Consider the following 21,657-nt stretch of genomic DNA (forward strand, 5'->3'; position numbering starts at 1 on the left):
GGTTTTGCAGCAAGGAGTACTTGTGGGAAACTGCTGCAACTCTGATCATCTCACACAAAATTTTATTTGCATAACTGTTTCAATAGACATTGTTACAGAGCAGCTTCACAGAAAGGGAAGCCATCCTTTTTACCACATCATGAGATTATAAATCATGACAGTGTACAGGGGTAGAAGAGTAGACAAGAAGACAGAGTCATCTATATCCCCTGCCCTATATACCAACTATATACCAAGTTTCAAGATATTATTTGTCACATTTTTCAAGTTCTGTTGCAGGAAACTAACCCTACCTCTTTACACTGACCTCAGCAGCCCACGGCATAAGCCCATCGGACCTTTGGTCCAGGTGAGCTAAAAATTTCTCACATTTCTTAGTATCAAAAGGCACATATACATTACTTAATCAACACATACAGTTTACCAACTTTCCAGATCATACCACTCATAGTTTAAGTTCTGCTCTGGAACCAAAACCTACCTCTAAGACTAACCTGAGAGACTAAGTCTGAAATTGTTTCCATGGAAACATGAAAACTTAAAATTTCTCAAATTTCTTAGTATGAAAAGGCATATCTATATCGCCTTGTTAACATGTATACCAAGTTTCAAATCCGTATCATGAATAGTTTTGGATATATGCTCCAGAAACGAACATTGCTCTTAGAAACTAAGTCAAAATCTATTTTTTTATGTAAAAATTTGAAAAATACTTTTTTTCTTCAAAAATCCAAAATAGCAAAAGGCACCAGTTCACATGTTGCTTGATATGTATACAAAGTTTCATGAAGATATCTTCGGTTATTTTAAAGATATGGCCCGGAAATGAAAACGTGGCCGGCCAGACGGAACCCGTTTCTATATAAAAACAGTCCTAAGTGTGTTGAAAGGATGGTCGGTATAAGTATGTTGCAATGAGCACAGGACGGTCTTTATGATTACAGTAGCAGGTTGTAGGAACAAGTCTACAGTATCCAAGTGAGATTATCCACTGAAGCAAGGGGGAGTCTCAGGTAAAAACTGTCTTGGGAAAGTAGTGTGGTCTGGTCACTGATTTTATAGAACATCAACTGTAATATTTATGAAAATCATTATTTTTTTAATCAAAACCACCCATGCAAAACAACTGAAAAAGAGCTTGAGAGTTTTATTGAATGAAAAGTTAATAAATATACACAAAGCCTATACAGCTATAAATCTACTTCTTCCCTGTGGCTTTAGACTGAGGGTCTTTAGCAGTGCAGCGTGTCTGTAGGGCAGAAAGCATTTCCTGGCTTGTCAGCTTGGCACCTTTCATTACTAACCTTTCACCATCCACTGAAAACAGAAGCACAGTCATGTTAAGGATTGTGACCTATAAGATAATAGCAAATATGGCTACAGTTCAAGACACATATTTCCTGATGCACACTCTAATCATTCTATACCAGATTGCACACAATGGAAATTCATAACTGAGGTCACTTACAGAACGTGATGTTGATCACAGGTTCTGACCGGTCATGTTTCACTTCTGCTACAACTTCACAGTTCATGTTTGTAGCTCTGGCCTTTTCCGATCCAACTAAGACAAGAAAGTCTCTGTGGAAGAAGTCAGGAAGTGTTAAAATGTTAGCAGCCCATAACAAAAAGTACAAATTGTTTTCCTGCAACTAACAGTGACCTATAAAATTACACAGATGGGATTTTCAGTTGCATGTTGTATTATAAATAAAGAATAAAACTGATATGGAAACAAAATATTAGACAAAATAGACTGTTTACAGCAGCTCAGTTTGGACAAAACATGTTCTTTACAGGAAGTACTGACAGTGTGGTTGATGCATCAACACGAAGTCATTGCTATGAAGCATCACGATGATGCTGGTTTGCTACAAACTGCCTGCGAAACTAAATTTTTTTTAAATTGTGAAAAACATGAGTTTAATAATATTTTAATGGCGGACAACGAGGAGAATTCAATAAAATGTTAATATTTTACGACTTTGGAATTTTAAAAAACATCAAATCAACTGCTTTAAAATCTTTGTTGTTATTATTATTTAATCATGGTGCCTGCCATATTTCAGAGTGATATAAATCATCACGATATTAATATTATACAGGGTGTTTCTGATCTCATTTCACAATCTAATAACTTTGCCAATTCTCGTTGAATTGACCTCAAATTTTAACAGCATGTGTAGAAACAGGTCAAAATTTTATGTTTAATGTTTTTCTCTCTTTAGGTATAGAAATGCTATTCACTGGAAAAGAAAAGGCATTTTGTGTGTTAGAGTACGCCCGAACAAGACTGTGCAATGTGCATTTATGAGAGAATTCTCTAAAAATGCACTGTTACAAGAAAAGACTGTTACCAAAGACATGCTGCAGCATGTTTGGCAGGAGGTGGACGACCGACTTGGCGTGTGCCGTGTCTCAGGCGGCGCGCGTATTGAAAATTTGTGAAATCGTTCATGGAATCCACATACCTTTTGAAATTCTCATTCAAATTTTGAGGAATAAATCTTATATTGCTCAACATTAAGCCTGTTCAGTTTCATTTGCCTAGACCAGGGGTGGGCAATTATTTTTTCCATGGGGCCACATGAGAAACAGAAAATTTTGTGGAGGGCCGGACCAAAAGGCTGAACTAAATTCTGCATAATATTAATTGTATTGCCCTGTGATGACCTGGCGACTTGTCCAGGGTGTACCCCGCCTTTCGCCCGTAGTCAGCTGGGATAGGCTCCAGCTTGCCTGCGACCCTGTAGAACAGGATAAAGCGGCTACAGATAATGAGATGAGATGAGATTAATTGTATTTCTTTATATAAAGCAATAAATAACATTGTTTTTACAAGCTGCTAAGACTGGTAAGAGTATGGAAAAAACGAGGTTGCCTTACAAAAAATGTCATTTATTCAATCAAATTTCCCAAAACAATGGTTAACAAAATGTGAACGTTTGTACCATTTTTTTCAGTCACATTCACCCCAAAACACAATAAAGACATCACAATATTGTCTTTCTACTCCAAATATCAAACAAGATACATCATATTATAATAATGATGCCCACATTTGTAGTCTAATCACCTCATTTGGTGCTTTTCGCCGGAGATCGGCTCCGGCGCCTGCTGGTGACGTCACACGATGTGATTGGCTGGACCGTTTGAAGGATGACGTGCAAGTTTGTAGTTGGTCTGGACAAATTACGGAAGTAGTTATCGCGGGATTAGGTTTCGTGGGATTTCATGTCATTTTCATGTCGCGCGCATTGCGTTTTTGTTGAACACAACTTCAAAATAAAAGCAATGCACATTCAGTCCATGCATGAGGTAAAATTAGAAAATACGTTTACTTTGTAATTTCTCATTAACCTTACGCGGGCCGGTCAGAATGAACCAAAGGGCCGGATGCGGCCCGCAGGTCGTAAAATGCCCAGGTCTGGCCTAGACTATGTAGTTTCTGGGATATTTACATCTCAAATAATATGAAATTTTTTGAAACACCCTGTATTGTCATATTGCCCTGCCCTAGTGTGGAACAACTAGGCAACAACTTTCTAATCTGCATATATAAAGCATACTGATATTGTAGATTTTGATAGTTTTAAGGATAAATGCGGAGAGACTGTTTAGTATTGTCGTCTTGGGCATTTGTTATCCTACATTATCCTACACAGACTCACCCAAACTGGACAGTTGAAGATTAGGGGCAAAAAAAAAAAAAAAGTCACTTGAACTTTTTCCAGTTTTTCATTTGTCCAGCTTTTGTGAGTCTGTGCCCATGATAGCCTCAGATTCCTGTTTCTTGGCTGACAGGAGAGGAACCTGATCTGGTCTTCTGCTGTTGTAGCTCATCCACCTCAAGTTTTGACGTGTTTTTCATGCTGAGACATGCTTTTCTGCTCACCATGGTTGTAAATAGTGATTGAGTTACTATATCCTTCCTGTCAGCTCAGCCAGGCTGCTCATTCTCCTCTGACCTCCCTCACCGACAAGGTGTTTCAACCTGTAGACCCTCCACTCACAGGATGCTTTTTTTTTTGTACCACTGTGTGTAAACTCTAGAGACGGTTATGTGTGAAGTTCCCAGGAGATCATCAGTTTCTGAAATACTCAAACCAGCCTAACTGGTACCAACAACCGTGCCATGGTTAGTCACATTAATCCCCATTCTGAAGCTTGATGTGAACATTAACTGAAGCTCTATACCTGTATATCTGCAAGGCTGTGTCCGAAATCACTCACTTGTTCACTACTCCCTATTCACTATCTAGGGAATTATATATAGTGAGCTCATTGGTAAAATAAAAAAACACTTTCAGACGCTACTCCGCCGCACCGTTATTTACGTCATTACTGTCGCACAATTAAAATGTGCCAGATCAGTTGGCTAGTGGGTTTTCAAAAATAATAAACATATTATACTGAGTGTATTTCCCACGTTATTAAATACTACAGTGGTGCTTGAAACTTTGTGAACCCTTGAGAATTTTCTATATTTCTGCATAAATATGACCTAAAACAACATCAGATTTTCACACAAGTCCTAAAAGTAGATAAAGAGAACCCAGTTAAACAAATGAGACAAAAATATTATACTTGGTCATTTATTTATTGAGGAAAATGATCCAATATTACATATCTGTGAGTGGCAAAAGTATGTGAACCTCTAGGATTAGCAGTTAATTTGAAGGTGAAATTAGAGTCAGGTGTTTTCAATCAATGGGATGACAATCAGGTGTGAGTGGGCACCCTGTTTTATTTAAAGAACAGGGATCTATCAAAGTCTGATCTTCACAACACATGTTTGTGGAAGTGCATCATGGCACGAACAAAGATTTCTGAGGACCTCAGAAAAAGCATTGTTGATGCCCATCAGGCTGGAAAAGGTTACAAAACCATCTCTAAAGAGTTTGGACTCCACCAATCCACAGTCAGACAGATTGTGTACAAATGGAGGAAATTCAAGATCATTGTTACCCTCCCCAGGAGTGGTCGACCAACAAAGATCACTCCAAGAGCAAGGCGTGTAATAGTCGGCGAGGTCACAAAGGACCCCAGGGTAACTTCTAAGCAACTGAAGGCCTCTCTCACATTGGCTAATGTAAATGTTCATGAGTCCACCATCAGGAGAACACTGAACAACAATGGTGTGCATGGCAGGGTTGCAAGGAGAAAGCCACTGCTCTCCAAAAACAACACTGCTGCTCATCTGCAGTTTGCCAAAGATCACATGGACAAGCCAGAAGGCTACTGGAAAAATGTTTTGTGGATGGATGAGACCAAAATAGAACTTTTTGGCTTAAATGAGAAGCGTTATGTTTGGAGAAAGGAAAACACTGCATTCCAGCATAAGAACCTTATCCCATCTGTGAAACATGGTGGTGGTAGTATCATGGTTTGGGCCTGTTTTGCTGCATCTGAGCCAGGGCGGCTTGCCATCATTGATGGAACAATGAATTCTGAATTATACCAGCGAATTCTAAAGGAAAATGTCAGGACATCTGTCCATGAACTGAATCTCAAGAGAAGGCGGGTCATGCAGCAAGACAACGACCCTAAGAACACAAGTCGTTCTACCAAAGAATGGTTAAAGAAGAATAAAGTTCATGTTTTGGAATGGCCAAGTCAAAGTCCTGACCTTAATCCAATGGAAATGTTGTGGAAGGACCTGAAGCGAGCAGTTCATGTGAGGAAACCCACCAACATCCCAGAGTTGAAGCTGTTCTGTACGGAGGAACGGGCTAAAATTCCTCCAAGCTGGTGTGCAGGACTGATCAACAGTTACCAGAAACGTTTAGTTGCAGTTATTCCTGCACAAGGGGGTCACACCAGATACTGAAAGCAAAGGTTCACATACTTTTGCCACTCACAGATATGTAATATTGGATCATTTTCTTCAATAAATAAATGACCAAGTATAATATTTTTGTCTCATTTGTTTCACTGGGTTCTCTTTATCTACTTTTAGGACTTGTGTGAAAATCTGATGATGTTTTAGGTCATATTTATGCAGAAATATAGAAAATTCTAAAGGGTTCACAAACTTTCAAGCACCACTGTAAGTACTTTGTGTCTGCTGCATCTTTCAGTTCTTTTAAATCAAGGCTGAATACTTTCTTCTTTGCCGCTGCCTTTTATTAAATCAAATTTGAAGCTTTTGATGAATTCCTCACTCTACACTGTAACTTTTATTTTTGTATTTTATCTCTTATTCTATTTTAACTTTTTTCTATTATCTTACTATTTTTAATTGTACTTGAATGTCCGTTTATAATGTGTTTCTTCCTTCATCCATTCACCCCAACACACTTTTTTTTTTCCTTTCAGCGTGACCACAATGCATGATGGTATATATCGTTTGGTTCGTGACCATCGGTTGTACACTACTTTTCACGATGCATTGTGGGATACTAGGAGTCCACTATATAGGGTGGAATAATTCTCACTACACACTCAGACAGCACTACAAAATGGCGAACTCACTATATAGTGAGTTATTTCCAACACGGCATGATTTTATAGATCATGTTGCTGCTACATGATTGGCTGATTAGATAACTGTGTGAATGAGCGGATGTACAGGTGTGCCTAATAAAGTGGCTGGTAAGTGTAGAATGTTATAGGTTTAATTCACATGTTCTGACTAATTATCACATTAGAGTTGTTAACAGGGACAGTAAGCCCAATAATGGCACAGAGACAGGTATATATATGTATATATATGGGGGATGTGCGAGGTCTGGGCCGGACGTCAAAGGAAAGTGAAGCATCTCTTATAGCCTCTCCTTTTCAGGTGTAGTGATCGCCGCAGAACCCCTGTCTGGCTCCGCTGGGCAGGAGGTCCTTGCGTATGGCCTCTCCTACACTACTGTGTCCACAGCAGCACCTTCATGTGGGGCCCCCTGTTCTCACAGAGCCTGCTGTGTGGCGCGACCGAGTGCCTGGCGGTATAACTGGGTGGGCACACTGGGCTCGTTAGCCTTGGTTGGTAGCCAGTCTAAGAGAAGGAAAACTCTGACTTCAAATTCACGAAGTGCTTAGGAGGGCTGGACAGCCTCAGGATGTGAAGACCCTGGGTCCAAGGACACCCAAAGCATCCATGCCCCGGCCACTGGACGTTGGCTCTGCTGCCTTGTGGACACCTTCGGGAGAAAGAAAGGCTACGGGAGTAAACCCAGACAGAAAATCAGGAGTGGAGCCCCTAAGGCAGCTTGCAGTCTACCTTGACCTCTTTCCAGCAGCTCCTGCAGCCAAACTGGTGCCAGCATTCCTTTGGACTCCACCAGCAAGGCCGAGAGGGGGATCCTGACATCTAGGCAGCCCAGGATCTCCATACCCCACGCCCAGGCTTGCGCCCTGGAGAGGCCACTCCAGCCTCACTCTCAAGTGAGGAAACAACAACAATGAAGCTGGCAGTCTACGGGTTCCAAGTCCCACCCGATTGGCATACGGAAGGGGCGCCACGGATTAGCTTTGACGGTGGGAGGGATCATCGCATCCCACTGGCCAACTACCGCCCACCTCAAGCCGGGCAGCCCCCGGTCAGTAAGGTGTCGGCCCGCCAAAGTCTGCCTGCTTCAGTGGGTTACTCAACATGACAAGCAGACGGAAACTCCGCACCAGACAAAAGAAACAAGAAACCAACAAAGAAGACCCCAGCTCTTCGACTTGCAATCTGGAACGTGTGCACCATATGCACAGGAATCTCTGATGGCCTCAGGGAGGTGGATGACACAAGGAAGACAGCCATCATCGACAGAGAGCTCACCAGACTGAATGTCAGCATAGCTGCCCTCCAGGAAACCAGGCTCGCTGACAGTGGCTCCCTCAGAGAGGAAAACTACACCTTCTTCTGGAAGGGCCATGTACCTGAGGAGCCCTGCCAGCACGGAGTTGGCTTTGCCGTCAAGAACACCCTCCTGGTGTCGGTTGAGCCTCGCTTAGGGAGTTCTGAACGTCTCCTGTCCATTCGTCTCGCTACAGCTGCAGGTCCCGTCAACCTCCTCAATGTCCATGTCCCCACCCTCATGTCATCAGAAGACACAAAAGACCAGTTCTATGGGCAGCCTGATGAACTGCTCAAAGGCTGCCCAAAAGATGAGCCGTTATTCCTCCTCGGTGATTTTAACACCAGAGTGGGTGCAGACCACGATTCTTGGCCTACCTGCCTGGGACACCACGGCACTGGAAAGACCAACAAAAATGGCCAGAGACTGCTGGAGCTGTGCACTTACCATGACCTGTGCATTACAAACACCTTCTTCCAGTGTAAGCCACAACACAAAGTGTCATGGAAGCACCCCAGGTCTCACCGCTGACACCAGCTCAACTTGGTCATCACCAGGCGCTCTGCCCTGAACAGCGTCCTCTCCACCAGAAGCTACCACAGTGCTGACTGCGACACCAACCACACCCTTGTGAGCAGCAGAGTGGGCCTGCAGCCTCGCGTGCTACACCGCTCCAAGCCAAAAGGTCGTCCTCGCATCAACACCGCACTGATGTTGGTTCCCTCCAAGGTGGAAATGTATGTGTCCACCCTGGACCAGGCCCTCCAGGACCTGACAGAGCATGATGCCACAGCCAAGTGGGACGCCATGATGGACGCCATATACAGCACAGCCATGTCCACGTTTGGCGAGAAGGAGAGGCCCAGCCAGGACTGATTGAACGCATACCTTCCAAGGATGGAACCAGCGATCGAGGCCAAGCGGGAAGCCTTCCTGGCTTAGGCCAAAAAAAAAAGTGTGTTTTTTTCCGGTTACCCGACCGACCCTAATCCGTACCGCCCGACCCTAAACTTTTTTTTCGTTTTTTTCCCAGTCGTGACTTTTACATATAACCCAACCGCGTGAACCGGAAGTTTATGTCACTCACTGGGAAAATCAGGGCTTTCCACAAGCGCCGACTGCCGGCCATACAGCCGACTACACAATTAAGTCCAGCCGGCTACTTTAATGATTTATTTTTGTAGCCCACAGGCTCTAAATATTAATTTTCGATTTTAATAAAATTAAATGTTTATCTAACGGACTGACAATAAGGTCAAACTGAACCGCACTTATTTAAGTTGTGATTCGCGCTGTTTGTACCGATAATAACCACAAATTCCCCGCCGACTTCGTTGATCGGGGAGAGTAACTCATCCGCGGCCCCGACATGCGGTGTGCGTGCGTGCACTCGGTGGAGGCAGTAGTGTGTCGGGGCCGTCGGAGGGAACAGAAGCAGAGAGAACGCTTATTTTGTCTTTCACCTAGAGACATGATTCAAACTTTAAAATGGAGACAAAATTCTCCTGTGTGGATCTGGCATTCAACTTTTTTGCTGGGTTCTATACTTTTTGATCAGTCACAGATCAAACACCATGATCACACCTGGAGAAATTCAGGCTTTATAATGGGGGTCTATTGCGTTATTTAGAGTGTAGGCAGCTTGAAAAAAAGTTTTAACTTTCTCATTTAAACTGTTTTCTCAGCCACAATTTTCACTCTACACACACAATTTTCTCAAAAGTTGTAGTCACACATTGTGTGAATCAAGACAAGTGTCTCCCTGAGCGATAGGATTTACAGTTTTTGAATGAGAAGCCTGAAAGTAAGGAGAGGACAGCCGCGCTCTCCCATAGACTCACATTATAAACGTGGCAGCGCTTTTACTGCAAAATCAGAAAAGTCACTTGTTTTTAACTCGCTCTAGTGTCCACATTTTTTACACTAGGGACAAAAAAATACATTAAAATGTGTTCATGGGAGCCTTGTAGCACTCAATGTGCAAAAATTTTGTGAATAGCTCCTTCCGTTTCCGTGTAAATCAGCGTTGTTCGAGGAGAGGGAACTCTGAGAAAAAGCGCTCTTTGCTTGTTATATTGTGTCTTTTCCCTGCACCGTTACCAAGGCGATGAGCTGCACTCAGGGAGCAGAGAGGGGCGGGGCTGCTCTCTCTCTCTCATGGTGTATTGAGCTGTTATATTTACAGAAAAATTCATGTTAAAAGGTGTCTCATGCTGCATCAGATTCATCAGAAAGTGGTAACTCAGGTGACCTGCAAAGGAATTCATTATATTTTGTGAAATTATTCCTGTCTAAATATAGGTTATGGCAGCCATCTTGAAAAAAAAATGCCTGCCTACCGACCCTAGTTTTGAAATCTACGTAACCGGAAACACACTTTTTTTTTTGGCCTGCTTACAAGAGACTGCCAGACAATTGCTGCACTCAGAAGTGCCCGCAGCACCACACAACGTCTCACCAGGCAGTGCACAAACGAGTACTGGCAGCAACTCTGTGAGGAAATCCAGCGCTGTGCCGAGTCCAGAAACATCCATGGAATGTACAGCGGTATCAAGAAGGCGCTAGGCCCCACAGTGAAAGGGATCACCCCCCTGAGATCTCTGACGGGGGAGAAGATCATAGACCGCAAGCAGCAGATGGCCAGGTGGGTGGAGCACTACTCAGAGCTGTACTCCCGAGAAACATCAGTCTCAGAAGCAGCCCTTAGCAGCACTCAAAAACTGCCCACAATGGAGGAGCTGGATGAAGTGCCTACCCTGGAGGAGCTCAGCAAAGCCATCGACTCTCTCCCGGACGACAAAGCACCTGGCAGCGATAACATCCCGCCTGAAGCCATCAAACATGGAAAACCAGCACTGCTTCAGCCGCTGCACGAGCTGCTCTGTCTCTGCTGGGAGGAAGGAGCAGTCCCCCAAGACATGTGTGACGCCACCATTGTGACTCGCTACAAGAACAAGGGCGACCGCAATGACTAACAATTACAGAGGGCTCTCGCTCCTGAGTATCGTTGGCAAAGTGTATGCCTGCATCCTCCTCAACAGGCTGCAACTCCTGGCAGACCGTGTGTATCCGGAATCCCAGTGCGGCTTCAGGGCAGGCAGGTCAACAATAGACATGATCATCTCCCTTCGACAGCTACAGGACAAGAGCAGAGAGCAAGGCCAGCCACTCTACATGATGTTTATTGACCTCACCAAGGCCTTCGATCTGGTCAGCAGGAAGGGCCTCTTTGAACTTCTCAGGAAGATCGGTTGCCCCCCAAAACTCCGCAGCATGATAATCTCCTTCCACGCCGACATGAAGGGAACAGTCTTATATGATGGTTTATCCTCAAACTCCTTCCCCATCAACAGTGGCATGAAGCAGGGCTGCGTGCTGGCACCGACCCTCTTCTGGATTTTCTTCTCCCTGCTACTGTCATATGCCTTTGCCTCGTCCACCAATGGCATTTATCTGCACACCAGGTCAGATGGGAGGCTATTCAACCTGGCATGACTGCACGCAAAGACCAAGGTGAGGTCGGTGCTCATCAGGGAGATGCTCTTTGCGGACGATGCAGCCCTTGTGACCCACACCGAGGATGCCCTCCAGAGACTTGGAGACCGCTTCGCAGATGCCTGCAAGCAGTTTGGACTCACCTTCAGCCTGGAAAAGACCAACATCAGTGCACAGGATACACCTACTAACCCTTCCATCAAAATTGACGGCATCACCCTGGAAGCAGTCAACAACTTCACATACCTGGGGTCGACCATCAGCAACACTCTCTTGCTGGACGTAGAACTGGACAAACGGCTCGGAAAGGCGAACACCATCATGGCTCGGCTAACAAAGAGAGTGTGGGAAAACAACGTGCTGACAGAGCACACCAAGAGCCACGTCTACCAGGCCTGCATTCTCAGCACCCTGCTATATGGAAGTGAGACCTGGAGCACCTACATGAGGCAAGAACGCCGGCTCAACTCCTTCCACACGCGGTGCCTCAGGCGCATCTTGAGAATCAGCTGGCAAGACCGCATCCCACACGGTGTGATCCTGCAATGCGCAAACATCCCCAGCATATGCTCCCTTCTGAGCCAGCACCGCCTTCGATGGCTGGGACATGTCCGGCATATGGAGGATGGGAGGATACCAAAGGACATCCTGTACGGACAGCTGGCCACCAGCACCAGAAGAGTTGGCCGCCCCTCACCCCACTACAAGGATGTGTGTAAGAGGGACCTCAAGGCATGCAGCATTCCTCCTGACAGCAGGCCGAGGACAGAGGAACCTGGAGACAGCTTGTACGAAAGGGCATAGCAGACGCTGATGTGAGGAGAGGCCAGCGAGCTGCAGAGAAACAAGTGAGACAGAAGTGTGCGGCAGCAACCGCAGCAACACAGACATCCCCGTACGTCTGCACCAACTGCAAGAGGGACTACAACTCGCGCATCGGCCTGCTCAGTCACAGCAGACGATGCCAGAAACCCAAAAACAGATGACACTCCAAGAGCGCTACCTGTATGGTCTCCCGAGACTGAGGCGCCAATGATGAATTTTTATGATAGCCCAATTGCATGCAGTTCACAATCTCATAAATTGAGACCATGAACATCTTTTCAATGGGGTCCTCATATAGTCATACACTAACTTAACCGCATGTCTTTGAACATAAGACCAGCTTAATATTTTTAAAACACCTGTAATCAAGAGTAACAAATTCTGCTTGAAAAAATGGTGCATCATGCAGACTCCATACTTAAACCAGTTGTAAAGGTGCTGTAAAGATCTGTTTAAAGCATATACGCAGAACCATGGCCTCACTTTCGTTTATAAATGCCCTGAGACCTCAAGAATGTCATAGGAATAATTTTAAGCGTTAACAATAAATTTAATATAGTAATTTTTACAATTAAAATGATTCATATGTCAGTGAATGACCTTGACATCTGTGACGTCACCGCAGGAAGTCTATCGGTCTCATCGCCATTTCCGCTGTACTAAAACACAGAGCTGACTGCAACTCCAATCCTCCATTTTGAGCTAATTTATCGCCATGCCACGTAGATATGGTTCTGGCGGGTGCAGTAACATGACAAAAGGTGGATTTACGTTGCATTCATGGCCCAAGAATGTTCAAACTGCAAAGACTTGGACGCGTTGTGCGAGTTGTTCACGGGCACATTGGGCGCCTACGAAGTGGTCTCTCCTCTGCTCTGCACATTTTACTGAAGACTCATACGAGACCTCTGATCTGTTGAGAAGCGTTGGCTATAAACCCGTATTGAAAGAGGGTGCAGTACCAACAATTAAATAAAACTACAAGAAAAGGAAAGCAAGTTCAGTTGCACCAGTTCTCCTAGAGTGTGAGCCGAGGGTTGTTGCTAAAACCCAGGACAGAACGGGACATATTATCGCTCGGGCAGTGACCTCCCTGCGGTTGTTGCTAAAACCGGTGACGTCCCATCCTGTCCCGGGTTTTAGTAATTGCCTGAGCGGAGCAGTAATGGCAGAGTACTCAGTATGGAGAAAATGGAGAATGAGTGGACCAGCCGTCTGATTTCTCTGCTGGATATGCTTGCCTCAGCAGCAATATCTTGCTCTTACGTGGAAGAAGCGAATGAACAGAGAACTGAACAAATAACTGAAAGTCGGATTGTTTCAAAACAATCGGCCACAAGATCGGTCTTCAAGAAGCGAGAACACAGACGGGTAAGACGCGACTCTCGTTTGGATACAAAACAACACGACTTATTGTTTACCTGCATTTAGATTAATACATGTAACTTGTATTGTGTGTTTAAGTTACCGGTATAAGATTATTTAATTTGCTTCAGAATGTGATTGTCTCAGTTCATCTGATTATTTAATTAGCCTTTTACATTTTATCAGTGAAAATGCATGCATGTACACGTATGTTGCACAAGTTATACGGACATCCCAAGTCTCCCGGAAGTTCCAGGAGTTTCCGGCATATTGATAGCAGCTCCCTGATGCCCGCAAGTTACATACAATCTCACGGAATCTCGAGGACGCGAGCAAGCTTCATCCCGAACCTATCGACCATAGAGTGCATAGAGCAGGAAGAAGAACAGCAGCTGCTCTAGCCATTTTCTGGAACCCGGAAAATTAAATACATGGTACAAATGATCAGGGGTTTTTTTTGTTTTTTTTTTAAACTGATTTGGTGTTCAACTTTCACAGTTATGATAAAGCAGTGTATCTTTGTAATTGTCATCTTTGTAAGCTCACTTGCTAGGCACAAGGTTAAATAATGGCAATAAATTACTTTCACTTTACAGTGCTGGAGCTGCAGGAGGCGCACAACAGGCAGGAATTTGTTCGGATTCACCTCCAAAACTAAGTCACTCATAAAACTACAACCTTTTCAATTAGGACCATGTACATTTTGTGTTACAACGTTAAGTAGAGGTGTGTGTGTGTGTGTGTTGGGGGTCAGCGCGCAATTACCGTCATTTATTTATTTTTTGTTACTAAAATCATCGTATCTCTGCACCCATAAAAGATTTTTTTCCCAAAACCTATGATCTTCTTGTGGTGTCCCTTTACAGAGAGCTGATTTTAAGGTGAATTGAACCTGTTTGAAATTTTAAGGTAAAGTCCCTACAATAATCACGGAATTGGTGTGAAGGGAAAGGCCATTGCAAGATTAATTTATAATTCATCACTCTGTGATAAACTTCGCTGTGTATTTCTGAATCTTGTCCTTGCCTTTTTGTCCACTGAAACACGTGTGATGTTATATTACTAGTGCTGTCAAGCGATTAAAATATTTAATCGCGATTAATGTCGCGACTGTCATAGTTAACTCGCGATTAATCGCACATTTTTGTCACATGAAAAACCATTGTAATTATCTTATCAGCATAAAAAAGTGAATGGGCTTGCTTTGTACCAATGTTTTTTTTTTTATTGCAGAGCATAACACGTCTTGTCACAGCCACTGCAAAGTCGGGCTGGAGCCACCGATGGGAAAACGAAACCTAAGCCGAGCACCGTGGCTCTTCGTCCCGAGGTGCGGGGCTAGCGCGCCCTGCCCGCGCTGGTTCTTTGGGGGGAGGGCAGAGGACTCTGGCTGTGCGGGGCGTGGCATTACAGTCTAGCTGCTATCGTTTTTCTAAGCAAAGTCTCTGTTCCAAGTTCCTGGCAGTTTCAAAAGCTTATGAAAAACCTAAATCATGTCACAGAGCGTTAATCTCGCGATAAAAAAATTATCGCCGTTAAAATTGAGTCAACGCGACATTTTTGACAGCACTATATATTACATCTAAAAACATGATCTCTGTATGAAATGAATGGACATGCCATCCTGTTCTCTCTCTCAACTCATCGTTTTTTCTGTATTTATAGGATCTGAAAGAGATTCTCTCACAACATGAGCAAAATGTATGCTGTTCAATTAATACTGTATCTTCAGGTACTATTAACACATCATATCCATCTTCCGTCAAATATGTAATTTTCCGATGTGAAAATCGGCACTCTCCAGTCACAAGACAAAGCAATTCTACAGAAATGCAAGAGCATTCTACCTCAGAAGCTTTCAAAAAATAAAGGAAAAATTCCCAGTGAGAAATCAAATCTTGACGAATCTGTCAGCGGTCAATCCTGAGAACCATGATGACGTGAAACCAGAGCAGATTTTGACTTTGGCAGAGAGATTTCCAAATGTAATGAAGGTAGATGCCAGAGAACAACTCCATTTAGAAGTCCTGGATTATGTCTCATCTAACCTGGAAGCACCGGTGCCAAATTATAAGAATTTACCAGTTGATGAGTTCTGGGGGAAGCTGTCCAAAGTCACACCTGTGAGCTCAGGGCAGTTGAGATTCAGGGAGCTCTGTCAGCTGATGAAATTGCTATTGGTGCTGCCAAATTCTAACTGTGATGTGGAAAGGGCATTCAGCATGGTGCGTCACATCAAGACAGAATTTAGGAGTCAGATGTCTCACCAAACACTTGTGAATCTGATGTCTTGCAAGATTAACTAAAGCTGGGCATACACTGTGCGATTTTTGGCCCTATTTTGACACGATTTTCACTCGTGCGACTATTTTGGAGATCGGGCCGAGTTTTGGCTCAATCATGCGTCTCGGATCGTGTAGTATACATGGGGTAACGACAAGCGATTAACACCTCACGACCTCCTCCCGATCGATCGGATGAAAATCAAACCTGTTTGAAATCCTGAGCATCGCATCCGAGCATCGGATCGTATAGTGCGAGAACAGGAATTGTAAGCTGCGTGCTGTTTACCCCTGCGATTCACTCGTACAGTGTGAGCAGCAGCTGAATACCGCGATTGAAAAAAAAAAATCGCACAGTGTATGCCCAGCTTAAGTTTATTGACACGGAGTGCTACGACGTAGCCTGGCAAGCCAGACTAAATGTGAATATTTAGTCTGGCCTCGATCCGTAGACATTTCCGAAGCAGGTAGGAGGAACAAACCGCTGTCTTTCAAACTGTCTCTGTGCGTATAGGCCAACGCTCTGACCAATCAGCGCAACAGTGACTGTGACGTAGTCAGAGCGACAGAAAGCAGTGGGGGAGACCTTGAAATAAATAATTTTTCAAAATGCGTATTAATTAATAAACAGGTTCTAGATATTAAGAAGTTTGGAGATAATGACCACAAGTTTGGAGTCTGCACCACATACACTCATTTTTTTTCCAAGTGTTTTTCAAGGGTTTAAACTGTTTTTGAGAGTTTTTATTTAGTGGTGTTTGGTGAAATTTCCCTTAAATTTAAAATAACGGGAAAATAAGAAACAATCAAAAAGTAATGTTTCAAAGCTGTTTATTAATTCTTCGTACTCCACAAACTAGCCCCTTCCTTTTGGCTACGAGCGGAGCCAGCTGGTAGATCAGACTTTTGCCATAGCCGGTCGGCAAAACAGCGAAACGTCCTTCTTGAAAAGGAATGAGCGGAGAGCCTCTTCCTGCTCATGTTTCAACGAAAACTCCAAGTCTAATTCTTCTAAAACTGATTCCAAAGCGGAGTCAAACGCGCGCTGTTCACTAGCCGTAGCCATCTTTCCTGCTGCGCTTTCTCCAGCGTCGCGCAGCCTTGTCGTCACTCCTGCAAAAGCCCGCCCAAAGAATCCAAACAAAAACCTTGCGTTGTGATTGGCGGGCACGATTTGATGCCCGGGGTGTTTTTGTTTATATGGTGCGAGGCTAGACCCATTCGCTAGGCAAAAATATTTTTGGCCGCTAGGCGGGTGGGTCTAGTTTACTAGGCTAGCTACGAGGTGGAGGTGTTGGGAAAATTGCTCAAATCTGCAAAGCAAGCAGCCTCTAAATACAATGAAAGCTTGTAAAAGGAACGGGCAGAGAACATAGGAAAGGAAAGAGCCCTTTAGGCCTAGGCCTACATGTACAATTGCATTCATTGTCATTCATGCAATTCATTCATTGCTCTGTTATATTAATCTGTGTTTCGGCAGGGTTTTTTCTAGAAAAATTTAGTATGAGGGCGCTCACCATGGCAAGGGAGCGAAGCGGGGGGGGGGGGGGGGGGGGGATAGTGCCGGTTGTCCCCCCCCGCGGTGCAAAGCCTTTGAAAAATGCTCCAATGGGACATTCTGAGGCTATCTGAGAGGGAAATTGTAACAAATTGTCTGTCAACATTGAAAAAGAAAGAAGTAATCTTCTTCTGCCCCGGACAGTCTTTGGCTTTCTTCCGTTTCGTGCCGAGGGACGACATCTTTAAATGCCCAAGTGTCAACAAAAACAACTCGCGAACTACTTCTATCAAAAGCTCCCGTGCCGGTGGGTGAAAGGTCATTCAGTCTCGAGAAATCTCGCTCTACAAGTCAGCTGACCTTGTATGTAACCCATGTCAAATCTCGCGAGAGCAGCCGCGACAAGTAAACAACATGGCGCCTCAGTCTGGAAAACGCCAATTCGGATTGTTTTTGCACCGTCTGGCGGTGTATCTACTATGATTGGAATATTTTTGAAGCAATTATAACGTATTTGATGATCAGACACATTGTCACGTAGTGTTGCTGGGATGTTTTCACGGAGTCGGTAAGGGGGCGCACGCCGAGAGTAAGAGGGCGCAGCGCCCCGTTCCCCCGTTTAGACGAAAGCCTCGTTTTGGTATCTAAGTAAAGCAATGTTCTGTGGTGAAATAAATAAATAAATATCTATCTATCCATCCATCCATCCTGGTCATCCTTCCTTATTTATGGGGGGCAGAGTGTCCAGATTCAATCAGTAAGGAGCTTAATATATGGCATATTGTAGTTATCATAGTTTATGGATTGGGGGCAGCTAAGTCCCCAAGTCAGGGTATCAGCTATGAATCTGAGTGAATTCAGGTATTCTTCATCTCCAAAAGGCCACCCCAAAATCCACCAGAATGCAGAAAATCACATCAACCAAATCCAAAATTTTGGGGCAATATAACCCCCCCCCCCAAAAAAAAATTCCCCAAGGGGGTGTGAGACCTCCCTGAAATGAATTTTGTCAGGTTGTGATGTCTGAGTTATAACACCTATCCTGTTTTAATGAGAGTCAACCCACAATCAATGAGGTCAAATCAGCAAGTCAGTAACGGTATTTCTTACTTTCACCATAAATTTTTATTTATATAACTTTGGTCTAAGGGGCAGCACGGTGGTGTAGTGGTTAGCACTGTCGCCTCACAGCAAGAAGGTTCTGGGTTTGAGCCCAGCGGCCAATGAGGGCCTTTCTGTGGGGAGTCTCAGGGCTCAAAATTCGCAGTGGTCCGGTCGCCCGAGGCGACTTAATTTGTCATTTGGCGGGTAATTCCTGTCACTAGCCAGCCCGGCTAGCTAGTTGAAAATAAAAAATATATATGAAGCGAAGATTCAGACACACCGTCAACTAAAGCCGCCACATATTAAGCGTGTGCCGTGTCTGTGTTAATCGATGTGTTTATTGGCAGGACGGAAAATACCAAAGAATTCCGAATCGTATCGTGTACGAGTCAGGCTGTCGGTTTTTTCACTACTGCGCATGCATATAACGCATCTCGTTGAATATCGCAGTAATCACGTGTAGTATTGGACCAGGTGGGTGGAGCACAGAAGCACGGCAGGCCAGAACTGAGTTCTCAATGAACTATTTATTGCTAGCTTTTCAGCCTTTTATCAATTCCCAGCCGCACGCGCACACACACGTGTTCTGGTTGTGGAGAGAGAGCTCTCTTTCTCTGCTCTCCTCTCCTTTTAAAGGGCGCGGTCACTGGGGAAGACACACAAACACAGGTTAATCCCCATCAGGTGCAATGATTCCACCACTTACCTTCCCTGACTCCGCCCTCCATTCACAGACCGCCGCTTGGCCACGCCCCCGCTGCCACATCACGTTATCAAATTCAATAGATGTGGCCACATTATCGCCCATTTAAACACGTGTTTTTGTTGTTGTTTACATCTATATCTGCCAAAGCTACGTTGCAATGTGGAATTTTCTGAAAGGTGTACAGAAACCACCAGAGAGACGGGGACAAAGCGACCTCGGTCTGAAGAGGAGAAAAAGGCCGCCGATAAAGCGTACAAGAAGGAGAAACGACAAAGGACTTATAAGCAAAAGTGGGAGCAGGGTAGGCCTTGGCTGCGATACGATTTTTATGGAATAATTAATTTTTTTTCAAGTTGATTCCTAGTCAATATGAAGCTCCTAATGCTTTCTCTCTCAAACACGGTTAAATACAGAAAGCATGTTGGACATATTTTGGGTGCTATAGTCATGATAGTAAGTATATTTGCTTTCAATACTCATACACCAAGTTGCCAAGTTTTCCAATATATTATTATTTGTTGATATTATATTATGGTGCTCTGTGTTGTTCTCATTTATGTATTTAACAACAGTATCAAAATACTCGGGTCTTGAAATAAATGCACATTAGTCATGAACAATGGTAACTACTCTCTTTTGCGTTATTTTTGACAGAAGTAAAATTCATACATGAACAAATTTTGGCTAGTTGATTTTCTGTTTAGCTAGTTACTTTGGAAGGTAACTAGTCCAGCTGGCTGGTGAAAAAAAAAAAAAAAAAGAATTTCAAGCCCCAAGTCTAAATGTTCTCCCCGTGTCCACGTGGGTTTCCTCCGGATGCTCCGGTTTCCCCCACAGTCCAAAGACATGCAGGTTAGGTTAACTGGTGACTCTAAGGCCCTGTTTACATTATTTCGAATCAGCGGCTCATCAGATTAACGTTTTTAAAACGATTCGCGTACACACACAAAATTTCTGTGCCCACAACAAAACCGTTCCCCGTGCACACAGCAACGCCAATAACGGATACGCTAATCACATGACTAATTAGACGGCACGTCACATGATCCCAGTGCATATCGGGCATGCGCAAGTCACTCACCACTTGCAAGTGGAAGGATGTCGTTGTAAAAAATGAAGTATGCCAGTCTGTTATCGGCGGTACTGGTACTACAATGACGCCTTTTTTACACCGTGTATGACCTTCGTGTTTATGCTAGAAGGATCTAACAGTGTTCGGTACACTCTTCACCTCGCAGAACGGCCGTTTTTTGCGATTACAACAAGACTATTTAGTGCTACGGTAACCAACACACTTCCTGTATTGCTCATTCACATGACCAACGTGGCATGACCAACGCTAGCGAATCAGGAAGGTGGATGTCACAGTGACGTTGTCCAATGACGACGTCAGCTAGAGCTCAGCACTGCGTATCCTCGTTCCTCAATGTTTACACAGCACTGGATCAGATACCTACTGGGTTGAATACGTGGGCCCTGGCGGATTCAAACTGTTCCGCCTGTGGAGTCGTTTTCCGGCGTTTTAATGTGCACGGACAGTGCATCTGCAACGAAAACGATACGGATACGGTCTAATGTAAACACCACCTAAATTGAGCGTAGGTGTGAATGTGAATGGTTGTCTGTGTCTATGTGTCAGCCCTGTGATGACCTGGCGACTTGTCCAGGGTGTACCCCGCCTTTCGCCCGTAGTCAGCTGGGATAGGCTCCAGCTTGCCTGCGACCCTGTAGAACAGGATAAAGCGGCTAGAGATAATGGATGGATGGATGGACGGACTTTGGTCTCTAGCTGTCAAAGGCCTCGGCCTAAAAACCAGTTACCGCTGTGACGTCACGCACTCAGGGCTGGCTAGTTCAGCGGGGCAGCTCGAATGCCAACTTTGCTGTCGATTTTAACTCTCAAAAAAAATATATATTTATATATAAATATATTTTTTTTTTAATTTCCACTTATGCAGCATACAAGAGTCAATAATGGAGATGCTATCCACTCAAATTTATTTAAAAATAAAGGTTCTCTAAAGGCAAGCATCAGTAACAAGCATCTGCTGTTCGGTTGTTTACACATGCGCACTGGGTTGCGGACTGACACGAACAAACCACATTTTATCAGCACAAATTATTGTACCCGCGTTTCAGATATGCGTGATAGTAAAAAAAAAAAAAAACATATATCTATATATTCATACCGTGTGGCTCGAACATTGGATTCAAAAGGACAAAACTGGACAACAATTTTCTTCACTGTCTTCAACACTACAGCTCCTCTGGAGGCCGCCATGTTTCTCCACCATGACCTCTGACCTGCGCGTCACGCACTGCGTCACAATGGCGCCTTGTAGGGAAATTATTATTATTATTATTATTATTATTAATAATAATAATAATAATAATAATGTAGCGCGTCTGTATCACTGAACTCTATATAAAATCTGGAGCGCTCATAGGCTCGTCAGAGTGAAGCCGGCTGGCCGCCATCTTACCACTCGCATCGCGGAGCGGAACTGTCATTTAGACTACTGGAAGCTGATTGGTTGATTTTATTTAGTAAATTCAATGTAAATACATACAAATAATTGCAAATACATTTAAAAAAAATACATG

General features: G+C 44.0%; 1 protein-coding gene across 1 annotated transcript; it reads right to left on the minus strand.

Annotated features, from left to right (window-relative positions):
• Positions 1-42: 42 nt before the first annotated feature.
• On the minus strand, positions 43-21,339 carry mrpl53 (mitochondrial ribosomal protein L53). The gene is made up of 3 exons (XM_060942040.1): positions 21,243-21,339; positions 1,469-1,581; positions 43-1,317 (listed from the first exon to the last, which is right to left on the minus strand). The coding sequence occupies exons 1-3, from the start codon at positions 21,332-21,334 to the stop codon at positions 1,199-1,201; spliced, it is 324 nt and encodes a 107-aa protein (XP_060798023.1). The 5' UTR covers positions 21,335-21,339; the 3' UTR covers positions 43-1,198.
• Between the last annotated feature and the right edge of the window lie 318 nt (positions 21,340-21,657).

Source organism: Neoarius graeffei, chromosome 16 (genome assembly GCF_027579695.1).
Source record: "Neoarius graeffei isolate fNeoGra1 chromosome 16, fNeoGra1.pri, whole genome shotgun sequence".
In the NCBI taxonomy this organism is placed as follows: domain Eukaryota; kingdom Metazoa; phylum Chordata; class Actinopteri; order Siluriformes; family Ariidae; genus Neoarius; species Neoarius graeffei.

Coding starts and splice junctions, on each gene's coding strand:
- mrpl53 (XM_060942040.1), bottom strand. CDS start 21,334: ATGGCGGCCTCCAGAGGAGCTGTAGTGTTGAAGACAGTGAAGAAAATT. Junction 1,582..21,242: donor TCCAATGTTCGAGCCACACG/GTATGAATATAT, acceptor CTTCTTCCACAG/AGACTTTCTTGTCTTAGTTG. Junction 1,318..1,468: donor TGTGATCAACATCACGTTCT/GTAAGTGACCTC, acceptor TTCTGTTTTCAG/TGGATGGTGAAAGGTTAGTA.